Source organism: Nyctereutes procyonoides, unplaced genomic scaffold (genome assembly GCF_905146905.1).
Source record: "Nyctereutes procyonoides isolate TBG_1078 unplaced genomic scaffold, NYPRO_anot_genome, whole genome shotgun sequence".
NCBI classification, from domain to species: domain Eukaryota; kingdom Metazoa; phylum Chordata; class Mammalia; order Carnivora; family Canidae; genus Nyctereutes; species Nyctereutes procyonoides.
The window spans coordinates 22,987,548-23,001,721 of record NW_026575159.1 but is presented as its reverse complement, the minus strand read 5'-3'; the positions used below and the strand labels follow the sequence as shown (position 1 = coordinate 23,001,721).

At 48.4% G+C, this 14,174-nt stretch overlaps 1 protein-coding gene across 1 annotated transcript in view; it reads left to right on the top strand.

Moving 5' to 3' along the window:
• ADCY8 (adenylate cyclase 8) overlaps positions 1-3,018 on the top strand; it is a 209,477-nt gene extending 206,459 nt beyond the window's left edge. The window contains exon 18 of the mRNA XM_055314450.1: positions 2,531-3,018. Coding sequence (XP_055170425.1) covers positions 2,531-3,018 — 488 coding nt within the window. The remainder of the gene's footprint in view (positions 1-2,530) is intronic.
• Positions 3,019-14,174: the final 11,156 nt, after the last annotated feature.

Here is a 14,174-nt window from a genome sequence, read left to right as displayed (position 1 = left end):
CGTGTTTGTGTGGTTACCCATCCACACACAGCCCTGCTGGGGGAGGGAGCGGAGTGGCCTGTCATTTCATCCTGACTTCAGGTCCTCTGATGCTGTGGGCCAGTGTGCTGCTGCCTGGTTCCTCGGGACAACAACTTAAAGCAAAAGCAGGATTGGATTCCTAAGGATGTCAGGTGCTGTGTTCGTGCAGGGACAGGCAGAGAGCCTCTTGACTGTTCACCTGGCCACACAGCTCATTGAGCTTAGAGACACCCTTGAACAACACCACAATGCAATAGAAACCACAGTGATGTGATGAGTGACCCTTTATCATGTATAAAACTTGCCAGTTTCTTCAGGATCCCTGCTGATCTTCGAAGACCTCCTCCAGCACAGTGTGACAATCCCTGCTCCGGTCCACATTCTGCTTTCATATCGGGTAGACGCAGGCCCAGAGATGGGGATCAATAGCTTAACAATCACGCAGCCAAATGGATGCTCTGGTGGTGGCTCCAAGACTTGGAGACAGCCCAGTGACATTCTGGCTGCCAGGCTGCAGGCTAAAATGGCCTTTGCCGCCATCGTCATGGTTCAGGTGTCCTCTGGCCAGCCTGCCGTCTAACTGACTTGGCCATCCCTGAGTAGCTTTCAAGAAATGGAGGTCAACAAACCCCAGCATCTGACTTGTCAGCTCTCACAAATGCCACGCACCTTTGTTCATCGAAATAAAAAGAAGTCATGTTTGTGTTTTTTATCTACAGCTGGGGTGTTCAGGGCCTATTCCCACATCATCCATTGATCCTACATGTCCTCTCTGAAATCAATGACCACACAATTGAACCAGGACTGAAAAAAAAAAAAAGTAGATCTTCAACCCTGAACGAAGTAAGGGTCAGGGACAACTCTGGGTGGGAAATCTCAGAATGTTGGCATAGTTCAGAGGTTAGGAGATCATTTTCCCGACTTCCCTGGGCCTCTTAGTTTGTGTTTTGGGTCTGCTGGGACTGACTGTATGACATTGGGCAAGCCTTTCAAACCCTCTGAATGTCAGTTCCTCGTGTGCAAGCTGGGCACGATATTATTTCCCCCCAACATCCGCCTCGTGGTTGTAATGTGGAATCAGATGAGGTAATGCCTGGGAAGTTCTCTACAAATCATGGAGAGATCTTCGTCCCTGTGAATCCCATGCAGTCTGCAAGGTCTTTCTCCAATTTCTCAGCCACTTCTATTTTATTTTGTGTGGGGCGGGGAGGGGCTTACTCTTCCCTCTGCCTGGAATCATCTAACCCAGATATCTGCATGGCTTGTCTTGTCACTTTCTTCAGAGTCTGCTCAGAAAGGCCTTTCCTAACCACCCTTCTCCAAAATGCCCCCCTCCTACTTCTCTCTCCCTCTAACCTGATTGATTTTTCTTTATAGCCTTTATTATTCATTGATATATTACTTATTTTGTTTCCATCTCTCCCCAGTAGAAAGTAAGCTCCATGAGGGTCGGAGCTGCATCTCTTTTCTTTCCCACCATTTCCCTAGTGCCTGGAACAGTGCTGAAACTGTGCAGGTGTCCAGCCAGTTTTATAGAATACATGAGAAATTCTAAGTCTAATAAGAAGGAGACACGCATACCCACCAACATTATTAGGGAAATCTATTTTTCCTATCCATCCTAGGAGAAATCTATTTTTCTTAAAAGTGGAGTCATTGAAACTGTCTTATAAGGCATTTGCCAAATAAACTGTGGGATGGGGCAGACAGGATAGTTCATAGGGACAAAGGCATAGAGGTGGTGGTGGCCAGCAGGTGAGGAAAATTCAAGCAGTTGAGCATGGGTACAGTGTGAGGGAAGGTAGAGGGGAGAGTGGTGGTGAAGGAGGCTGACCAAGCAGGCAAGAGCCAGATTCGAGAGGCCCTTGCCTGTGATCCCAGGGCCGATGGGCATCATCCTACAGGCAAAAGGAGCCATAGCAGGTGTTGAAGTGAGTTGGAACTTGGTCAGACGGGTGCCAGCAAGAGCCCTCCCATTCCAGCAGCAGTGTGGAGGATGGTCTGCAGGAGGACAAGGCGGGGAGACTGCGAGACCTGTTGGGAGGCTTTGGCCATGGACCAAGGAATGATGCTCAGGACCTGGATGCAGGCAGAAAAGGAAAAGTCACCCAAGCTCTCAGAGCACTGTAATAGCAGAGGCTGGAGGAGACCCCAGGGTCCTGTCTCCTGGTCCAGTGCTCTGTATGTCCCACAGGCCAAGATAAGTCAGCATCCGTGTGAGAATAATAATAACTTCCTCTTGCGCACCCCCTGGTTGCCAGGCACCATGCCAAGGCTTTACTTCCATTATCTCAATTCGTCTTCTACTTTGCAGATGAGAAAAGTGAGGTCCACATAGGCTAAGTAACCGACCCAGGCCACCCAGGTGTCATGGGTGACTGAGGCCGGATCTGGGCCCTGCGGTTTATCCACAGAGACTACACCCTCACTGGTCACTCTCCCAGCAGAACTGAGAACACCTCATTGATGTCCCTCTCCTCTCATCTCTCACCCCTTTGGTCACTCGCAGGCATCAGCCACGGCTCGGTGGTAGCTGGCGTCATCGGCGCAAAGAAGCCACAGTATGACATTTGGGGCAAAACCGTGAATCTGGCGAGTCGAATGGACAGCACGGGGGTCAGTGGCAGGATCCAAGTCCCCGAGGAGACCTATCTTATCCTGAAGGATCAGGGCTTTGCCTTTGACTACCGAGGGGAGATCTACGTGAAGGGCATCAGTGAACAGGAAGGAAAGATCAAAACGTACTTTCTGCTGGGAAGAGTCCAACCCAACCCATTCATCCTGCCTCCGAGAAGATTGCCCGGGCAGTACTCCCTGGCCGCGGTGGTCCTGGGCCTGGTCCAGTCCCTCAACAGGCAAAGGCAGAAGCAGCTTCTCAATGAGAACAACAACACGGGGATTATCAAGGGTCATTACAACCGGCGGACTTTGTTGACACCCAGCGGACCAGAGCCTGGAGCCCAAGCTGAAGGCACCGACAAGTCCGATTTGCCATAAAAGCATTTTCTTTGTGTTTCTTTTTTTTGTATTTCTTTTATATATAAAATAAATATACTAATAAAAAGGTTTAATTTTTTTTAGAACGAGGATGGTTTCATTGGTCTTTGGCTACACTAAATTGAAGCTAGGATTGAGTTTCTCTTCCATCACAAACACTTATTGGCCATCTCTGATGTACAAGGTACTTTGGGAAACAGATAAAATAAGACCACGTCCCTGACCTTGAGAGGCTCACAGTTGAGTGTGAAAGAGGGACGTGTAAACAGACGTTCAACACAGCCGCCATTTATTGAGCCCCTGTCATGTGCAGGGCCCAATGCCAAGCTCTTTACATAATGACCTCATGTAACCCCCACAGTACCCTGTAAGTAAGTCCCTTCAACCAGCACGTGTTGAGCACCCAGTGTGCCTCTGCTTTCCTAAGCTCCAAAGAAATCCTGGTGAAAATCTTGGCCTCATAGGGCTAACATTTGGAGTGAGGTTAATAGACAATATTCCTATAAACCAACATGTAAATGATCTACTTCCAGATAGGGGTAAATGCAATAAAGAAAATCAGGACAGTTGGGATAAAGAACTGGGGGTCAGGGATGCTGTTGAATTGGAATTCACAAGGAAGGCTTCTTTGAGGCCCTGCTGTTGAATATGAGCTTTAAATGACAACCAAGAGGCACCCCCGGAGAAAAGTGAAGGAGTCAAAAGGAATCGGGAAGGCCCCAAAGTGGGGATCAAGCCCACATGATCTGTTGGAAGCACAGTTACCCTCATCAGGGTGAGGAGGCAGTTGCAGGTGGGTTACAGCCTCTCCTGGGAAGACTGCATTCTCCACTCCTCTCCCATGATCACAAACACTACCAGGAGAGTTTGATGCAGATGAGAAAGCTCAGGAAATCAAAAGATTTTCCCCAGATCATGTGGTTAGTTGCAGAACTAGGATCAGAGCTCTATGGGTCGGTCAACGCTGACCGCTGTAGCAGGTAACTCTCACTTCAGTGGCTGAAGCACGGTGAGATTTGTCCCACTCATATCCTGTAGGACGTGGGGCAGGGGGACCTCCATGCAGTGATTTCAGGACTTAACCTCCTGCCACTGAGGTTGTAAAGCACTCTGCTTGATCCTCTATGTCCAGCCAGCTAAAGAAAAGATGGGAAGGAGAGGGTGTTGCTCAGAAGGTCTTAGGCACCTGGCCTGGAAGTGGCACATTCTTGCTCTGTCATCATCCAGAGCTCAGTCATTGGCCCCACTCACTATAGGGGAAGTTAGGGAAAGGGGTCTTCCTGTGTCCACTACTAAGAGGAAAACGAAAGGTAGTGAGAAGCATAATCTCTTCCATAAGAATCTACCCTTGTCTAAATTCACTGCTGCCATCACTGAGCTCTTCTGGTAAGTTCTGTGTTAGAAGAATGTGCAAGGTTTAAGTCATGGAAGGAGAAGTCTGAAATCTCAATCATTCTCTAGATGCTTGACGTTTAACAACAGAAGAAACCATTCAGAAGAAACCTAGCTCCAGGAGACACGCTCTCAAGGAAACACGTACCTGAAGTAGCTCAGTGAGGACCCCCTGCCCCAGTAGAAGAAAGACTGTCTCTAGAGAGGCACAAAGCCCAGGCGGTGGGTGGGCGTGGGGGCCTTGAACGCTGAGCTGTCTTTGAATGGCCTTTGCTCTCAGAAACTCTACATGTATCAAAGAAATACATGAGGTCCCAGTGGAGTGAAAAGAGGGTATCAGGTGAAAACCTCTGTCAACTATAAAGCCCTCCTAACGCCAGGCTTCATTTATTACCTTCACAGATGCAGAGAAAGCCTCCAGGTTTATTCAGGGCAAGCTGCTACATTAAGCAGAGTAAAGCTCAGTGCGTGCTGAGACTTGGAACCACAGGAAAGCGGTGGCGGGGGGCACGGGTGGCAGCGAGCTGAGTTCATGTAGGCTGGGGACTTGGGGACTTGGCAAACGTCCCAGCAAAGAGGCTGGCCTCAGTGATGCGGTCGGGCTCTGACAGCACAGTATCGCAAAGACAGAGGAAACTTGACGTGGTTTGTCAAACTTTGGTTGGATCCACAGCACAGCGTCCTTCTGGAATCTATGGGCAGTGTTCAGCAGAGATGCCCCGGGAAACAGACAGGCCATGATGAGATGGGTCCAGCCCCAGGGAGATAGTTTTCTAAGCACAGATCTTGTCTCTAAACTCTGAGCTAGAACTTAGGACAAAGTCTCTGGACTAGAAGCAGAATGTGGCCCTAAGCAAGATCATGAAGCAGAAACCAAGGTAGGGGGCATCGGGCCAGCCCAGGGTCTTGGATGCTGCCAATATAGGGGTGACAGTGGGGCTGCTGCTATCAAGCTTCACCCAGAACCTGTCCCTGGCTCAGTGATGACAAGGCCCAAAGTGAAACAGAGGGAGGTGATGGGCATCCCCATCCTGAGTCTGGAGGTGTCCAGAACCCTTCAGGGCTCCATCAAACAGAGGAACAAGAGGGCAAGATGGCAAGATGGTGTCGAGAATCTTCATTGGATCACCCAGAACCCTACCACAGGGGGCATCTGGCCTCTGCTCCTATACAGCCCCGAATCACTGAGTCCCTGCCCCTGGGTCAGCCCATTTCATGGCACGGGTAGGTATCCAGCCTTTCCACAGGGAGGGTAGAAGGGCAAGAGACAGAACCAGGAAGCTGGCCTGTGGTTGACTATCTGAGAAGCACGCCTCTTCTTGGGCCCCGTATAAGGCGGTCTTGCTGAAATTAGAGCTGTTTTCTGTTTGACCCCTTTTTTTGGTCTGTTCATCTCATTTTATTAAAAGAGCTTAAATGTCACATGATTTCTAGGAACCTGGTGTAACTCAGAAACAAACCTGGCATAATATTCCAGCCAGAGGCTCCAACCTCACATTTTCCCTCACTGAATTCTGCTTGGGAAAATCTTAGCTTTGATCTTATTAATGGCAAGTATAAACTCTCCCCCAAATTGTGAAATACAAAGAGAAACACAGATAGGGGCTGGCTAAGTCTACATATGTTCAGGCCCAATAGAGGGGCTTTCTTGATAACCCTGTATCTTTGATGATGTTGACATCTAGGTGCTGATACGGGTCGCCCTGCACCCCATTCCCCACATTTATCAGCCTGTGTGGGTGATGCACAGCACAGCTCCTCTTAGAGAAGGGGTAAGGCATTCCTCCAAGGGCTGGGTCTGAGGACCTGCTGCCTCCCATTCTGCCCTCCCAAAAAGTCAGGGGGATCACTTGGAGCTCAGACATGTCCCACACCAGCCCCACTGCTTCCCTCCTTCTTAGGGACTATGTGAGCTAGAACTTAAGACAGGACTGTGTTATCATCACCATTTTACAGATGGGGAAGCTGAGGCACAGACATCTGAACAACTCACCTGGTAAGGTCTTAGAACCAGAATATGTGGGTGGTGGGATTCAAACCCAGGGGCTCTCATTCCAGAGTCCTGCCCCTGAAGCACCACTGCCTAGCCCTGCAGTGGCTGCATAATATGCATTAAATGAAAGTTGAAAGTGTGAGCAGACTCCCTGCCAGCAGCCTGCAGGCCCAGAAGGCTAAGAAGGGAAGGCCATGCAGAACTCTGGAACAGCAGCCTGCAGGACAGCCCAGCACCACTCCCTCTGGTCCTAAACAACCTGCCCTCCTCCACCCCCCCACCCCCAGGAGATCAGAAAGCCTCCCACTCTCTTTGTGAGTTGTCATGTGCAAAAGGTCCCAATGCACTGGGTTGAGAGTTCCGAGGCCAGTTCCTTGAGGTGCACAGACCATGGTTTGAATCCCCACTTGTCAGTGGTTTGATGTTAGGCCAGTAGCAGAACTGGTTAAAATGTCATATACTAGGGAATACCCCCAAAGAGGTCTCAGGCAGTGCTCAGTCATTAAACCTGTTAATAATGTTCTAACAATACAGGAATATTCACACTAAATAGCATAGCTAGAGTCTGTAACTCAGACCCATTTCAGGTCCTGTTTGCACCAAAATTCCTTATAAAACAAACGTCAGCTTTTAGAGCGTTGTGGAATTCAAAGTGTCGATAAACGATTGTCCACCCACCGTCGCCTTGTAAGGCTGCCGGGCAGATGACAAGCGACAATGCACCTCATCATCCAGCAGCTTGGCCCTCTGCTGCACCCAACATAGCTTGTTGCTGTTATTACACACGATGGCTTTTCTGAAATAATAGACATTTGTCATTTGCTTTTGTCTTTACATGTTGTTTATTTGTCCACATTTCCAAAATTTGCTTTAATGAGTATATGTTGCTTTAATAATAGGAAAAACAGTAATTAAGCAAAAGGAAAGCATGTGGATTGCCTTAAAGGTCTGCAAAGGATTTCAATGGACCCTCGGAGATTGCACGCTGAGCCAGAGGGTCTGGACCACTCCTGGGATGGAGGTGGACACCTCACCTAGGGGACTGGCTGGACACCGTGCATGGCGCTCCCCACGAGGCCGAGTTGTCACAGGGCTGCAGTAACTGCTGCTGACCCAGATTTCAAGGCTGCCCTTCTGGATGCAGTGAGGGAAGGAGTGTCGGAGACTCATTTCCCTCCCTGACATTTTTATTCCAGACCCGCAGGCTTTTCTGACACTCTACTCCCTGTGCCAACCAGCATTTGCAAGCGAGAATGTTGCTCTCAGATTAGCTGTGGGCTCCAAACAACTGAACCCAATATTTTATGGATGAGTTACCAGGGGGCAGGGTGCCCTGCCGAATAGCACCCTGTGCTGATTTGAATTATTAATTGCATATCAGCCACACACACCCAGCCACCATCCTGCCCCTCTGGCCCCAGGAAGATAATATCGCCATTCTGATAAGCACTCTGAGTCGACTCCATGCACCTGTCTTTTCCATTTATAAAACAGACAGCTTGACTCGAGTGCAATCAGCTTCCGTTTGGAAATAACTTCAAATATAGTTCTTTCATAATACACTGACTCCTGTCTTGACATTATTATAACAATAATGGTAATAAGAACCATTTTCAGAGTGCCTTATGGTTTGTAAAGTCCACTTCCAAAAGCGATTTCAGTTGGTTTTCATAATAACTCTCAGGGAGAGATTTTATTATCTCAATATGCTAGCACACCAAGGCTCATAAAAATTAATAAAAATAAATTTTTAAAAAACTCTGTCTAAAAATACAGTGTTAAAGCTGAAAAGAGATGAAAGATCTTATGTGGTCCAAAGACTGGATTTTGCACAGAGGAAAATGAAAGCCCCAAAGGGGAGGCAGGGGGGGACACATTTGGCCAAAATTCAACAACCAGGAGTAGAAACAGCCAGTGCAGAGAACCAGATCCCTGTCTTGTGCCCTTTGACTCCACGTGGGTGCTCTGCCCTCTTCTCATTTGCTCACTGTAAATAAGGTCTCCCTGTAATCTTAGGTCCTCCCCGCCCCAGGAGCCCTAGTGAGGTTGGCTCCAAGGCCTCCGGAAGCCCGTGGTGCCTGACAGCCCTCACGACCCTTGTCATAACCTGCTTCTGGTACCCACTTCTCCACAGCCCACCTCTGCTCCACACTGCTGGGACCCAACCCGAAACTCGGCCCCTTCTCAGTTTGTGCACACACGTACCACACATACACACTCACATGCATAGATACTCCAACACACCCACACACACTCACACATGCAAATACACTTCCACACACCCACACACTCACATGCATATGCACTCACACACGTGCACACATCCACTCACACACACACAACTTGCCCAAAGTACCCACGTATACAGTAGCTGAAAATTTAGGGACGGAAGACAAAGGATTAGGGAACATTCCTGAAGTAACACTGAAGTAACAAAATACCTCGAAAAAAAATATTAGGTATCTCCCCTCTTTAAAGTGCTCTTTAACCTTCTCTCCAAGTGCATTTCCCATCACCCCAAACTTTCTTCATCACCCGGCCTCCTCACCCTGTCCTTTTTCTCCCTTCCTCACTCCTCCTTCCGTCTCCCTTTCAAGAGCAGGTTCTAAGGCCCTGGGGTAGACCATAGGAGGCCTGGAACTGGAGCAGGGTTAGGGGGAGGAGTGTGGTGTGAGATGAGGTCAGAGAGAAAGCTGGGAGCCAGCCCCAAGGAGTCATTGATAATTCATTTGTTTGAGCTGCACTCAGTATCTCACCTCCAAAGTTCTTACCTCCAGGGTACTTACAGTATTTTCCCAAATACTGCTGTTCCCTTCAGGGGAGAATGCTAATCCCAGCTAGATGTATGATAAAGTTTTCAATTCATTATGGTATGTCCTGTATTTTCCTTATGATCCAAAGGACTGGAAATTCCCAAGCTATTGGATTAAGGTAGTGTCTCTCTTTTTGCCTAGAGGATTTTTAGAAAGAACCTAGCAAAACAATCGATTCAAAACTCTATACTCATTGAAGGCCCCACCCCACTCATTCCTCACTGGGGAATTCTGCAAGGCCTGTTTCAAAGGATTAGCATCACTGCACCCCCCCCCAACACACACACACACACACACACACACACACACACGGGGCACCCACCACATCAAAGGACTGTCCCATCTCACTCATGCTTCCTCCATAACTACGAGTTTGACCCTGGTTCCCAATCCAAAGAAACATTTCAACGATACAAGAAAATGGGGAAATACTGTCATTCCTTGTCCCTTGTCTTAAAACTCCTTCCCTCCTAGAGTCATTGATCAAACTGATGATTATTACAAATGCCAGCAGCCAACCTCTCATCTTTCCTTAACACCGGAAGTCCTACCATTAACCACCTTCACCATCCTCAGGGGATAGAGATTATTAACAACTGGAGGGGCAGTTATGTTACATGCTTGGAGCACCCAGTGAACAATCTACCAAGGATTATTTTGAGTGATAGCTTGCTGTTCTACAAAAATGACTAAACTGACCCAAAAAGAAACTACTGAAGTCACCCAAATTATGGACACTTTGGAACACCTTCCCTTGGGCACCAGTCTCTGAGAGAAGTGCCCTCTCTTGATGGCACTTGGGCGCTGCAGGGTGGCTTCTGATGAGTGTACAGACATAACAAGGGAAACCCCCACTGTCCATAGAAGACATCACAAGCTGAGAGTTATCTCCCCTGACACTTACCATGTTCCTGTTGAAATAAATGTCTTCTTGATTGAAAGTAATACATCTCTTTTGTTCAGATGACCTGTACTTGGGATCATCAAATGGTTTTTAGCAAAGGCATGGGTGAGGATGTGGTGGGGAACTGGGAACATACTGAGGTTTGAAACAAATCCCTCAGCAGCCAGGCCAGAAAGAGACTGGCTCACCTTCCCACCTGCCCACACCCTTTGGCTGTCCCCTCAACACTGAGGGCTCTCCTCCAAATTAAATGGGCCACCAGTGAAGGGTTTGGGACAGCAGAGTCACATGTTTGGGCTTCTGCTTTTGCAGTAACATCTATCAGCAATGTTGTGTTACAGCTATAAGGACAAGAGTGGAGGCAGAGCGATGAGCCAGGAGGCCACTGCAGTAACCCGTGAGACATGGATGTGCCTGCACCAGGCTAGTAGCTGTGGGGGTGAGAAGTGGTCAGATTCTGGGGATATCTGGATATATAAACCCTGAGCTCACGATATTTGATGGTGGATTGGATGTAAGGTATGGAAGAGAAGAGGCCAGGATAAACTCCCAAGGTTTGAGGCCTGAGGAACTAGAAAGGGTGCTGAGATGCGAAGGACAAAAGGAGGAGCCAGGTTTGGGGGGAAGGAGGGCCATGGATTTCAGGGGAGGGAAGACTACAAGTTTGCCTCTAGACAGGTGAAGTGGAAATGTCTATTGCCCATCTGGACGTGTGAGTGGAGTTCAGAGGAAAAGTCCAAGCTGGAGATAGTCATGATGCTTGATCCTGATGGAGTTTGACCCAGCCCACCACTCCCTTCTTGTAGAGCACTGGCTTCTTTGTAGCCCGTCTCTGCTGGTGTTTCTTTGACCTCTCTGACCCCAGTCAATCTTCTTAGAGCAGTTGTCCAACTCTAATCCTAAACTGCCTTCATCCCATCCATGTGGTCCAGATCTATCATAAATCTCCCGTGACATCAACTACACCTCCACTGATAATTCTCAAACCTGGGTGGTAAGCCCAGACCTTTCTCCTGGACTGGGAAACCAAACATCCAGGCACCACCACCTGGATGCCCTGTGAGCTTCTTGTCTAATCCTCTGTGAAGGAGCCCTGAACTTCCTGTTGCCCCTATGGCCCTGAGAGCAAGCCCCTGAATCCCCGCTCAGCTAAGGCCCATCTAGCTGGTTTTCCACCTCCCCTTCCCCTTCTCCTTCCTCCTTCTGCTTCCCTTACCAACACAACCACACACACACACACACACACACACACACACACACAGTTACTCCTGGCCAGAGGACGGAGTAAATAGGCTGGTAAATAGGCTGGTTTCTCCTCCCATAGGAGAAGCTTAAAGCTGTTTGACTTTAAGCTCACCTTCCTGGAATCCAGTGAAACCATGTCATCTAGTGGTTAAGTGTGTGGATGTTGGGGCTAGGTGTCCTGTATTGCAAACCTATCAACCTGCTGCCCAAACAAGACCTGTGCAAGCCACTGTCACTTTGTAGTGACCTATTTTTCCTTGACCAGACCCCCAATCCCTCAAACACTGTGCACCTTAAAAATCTAGCCCAGAACTGCATGCAGGAGGCAGTTTGGGGATCCAGTCCCTGGCTTCTCTATGATGCAGAAAAAGACCTTAGAAGAAGGTGACAGTGGTACCAGATTGACACCGACAACCAGCACAGCAGGGCTGTCCCCTCCAATTTCCCAGTGTGCACCACAGCTCATCACACTGCCTCTCAACCCAGGTGGATGCTGTCACATTGTATTGCTAATTGTCTGTGACTTCCCCATCTGCTAATTACAGATGAGATCAGAGTTCACGTTAACAGTTTAAAAAGCCATGCTCCGCGTCCCCTTTGCTTAAATTGAAGGAATCAATGTCTGATAGACAATCCAACCCCTGAAAATAGTATTTTGGCCAATGTTAAGGTCAATAGCATCCAGGCCTCATATAGGAACGGATGCATTGGAGGAAGGAAATGCAGAGCCCAAATAACAGATTCATGGCCTCTCAAGCTTCCTCATCAGATGTGAACCCCTTGAGACTGGGACCATGTCACCATGTCACCTCAGAGTATACAGCCCAAACTCTCTGGAAAGCCCTTCCGATCCAGACCTGGCCCCTGACTCCTCTCCAACCATGTCTCTACTCACACCCTCCTGCCATGTCCCAGGCAGACAAATACCACTTCATCCCTCCCAGTCCGCTAGCATTGCTCCCTGCTTTCTCTGTACTTTCTCACCATTCCCTCGGCTGCGGATGCTGAGTTCAAGACTCACCCTAGAAGTCACTTCCTCTGGGGCACCCTCCTTGTCCACCTCACTACACTGGTTAGCTGCTCTCATGTGTGCTTCCAAGCTTGCCCTACTTTGCCTATTTAGCATTGCCTAGACTTTGCATTATGGTTTGGTTGCTGGCTTTCTCCCACTAGACTGTACTGCCAGGAAGGGGGACCATGTCCAGTTTATTCTCAGGTCACTCCGTGCTGGAAACACCACATATTGCCCCACATGCAAACCACAGGACTCCCTCTGTCCAGATGGCTCTTTGCCCTCAGGGCTGACCCCTGGGCACATAGTTATTTCTTTATTCAAATAGGTATTCATTTTCTCTTCTAGGTGGTGATGGACACAGTGGTGAACAAAACATACAAATCCTTCTCTATGGACTTGCTTTCTAGGGTCTGCCTGGACTGTTAGGATTGGTGAATTTATTAGATTTCATAATGATGCTTAAGCGAGGAAACAGAGGCACCCTAATCCTGTCTTTCCCTTTTCCTCTTCATCCAAGACAAGCTGAGAAACTCGTCTACACAGACTTACAACGTACATACTTTAAAGACAAAAAATTATTCTGACACTTATTAAAATGGTAAGGAAGACTTATTCAAGACTATTGCAACAAGGGGAAAGAGATGGTATTCCACTCCAAAACACGACAGGACAGGCGGGGATTCTACAACCAAGGAGAGGGGGTGGGGGGCACTGGATGAAAAATTCACTGACGGAGATGTGAAGGGTGGGGTGGTTCTGCTAAGTGAATTAAAGGGTTCTTGGCCAAGCTGGTTGAGGACACAAACTCAAAGGTGGGACTGAGGAATCTGATCAGATATCAAGGATGGAAGTGATGGATTAGTTGGAATCTTGCTAAACTGCTCATGCTGACCTAGCAAGGACAGGACAGACACAGAGGCCAAGGTTGAGGACCTAGTTGAGAAGAGGGCTCAGAGGAGCTAACAAATTTTTGTCAAGGACAGTTTTATCAACGTATTGCATGCGCTCACACACATGCAATAGCAGAGAGGAGTCGGAGTACTACTTTCTTAGCTGCTAGCCAGCTGACTGTGACCCAAGAGACTGCCCTCTGGCTCAAACTTGAACTGTGTGGCAGCTTCTGTACTCATTCTCTACTTCTCCACCAGTGGAAACAATTGAGACCAAGCAGAGTAGGGCAGAAATGATGGAAAGAGAGAAATGGTCAAGATTTCATAGCTGGAAGGGGTTAGGGGAGGATCCTGGCTCAGTTTTACCATTCTGCACATGGAGAGGGACAGAAAGTCTAGAAAAAAACAGAGAAGAAGATCTGCTATTATGCTTATGTCCCTCTGCATCTAGCCAATCATTGCCAGTGAGTGTCCTGAACTCAATTATTTTTTTAAGATTTTATTTATTTATTCATGAGAGACACACAAAGAGAGAGCAGAGACACAGCAGAAGAAAAGCGAGCTCCCTGCGAAGGCCTGATGCGGGACTTGATCCCAGGACCCTGGGATCACGATCTGAGCCAAAGACAGATGCTCAACCAGTGAGCCACCCAGGTGCCCCTCCTGAATTCACTTATATGGCGATGCCTCTTTCCTCAGGAGAACTGGGAGAGCTACAGGATTGGGGGGGGGGCAGAGTGTTCACACCATCCATGACAATCTTCCAACCATATAAATGACAAATGGATCCAGTCTTCCAAGGGAACCTTCTGGCCACATGAGTGGGGGAGCTGAGGCAAGAATGCAGATAACCCACCCCATCCTGGACTTGGAGCTCTGGGTCAAAACCTAGGCTGGCATCCCC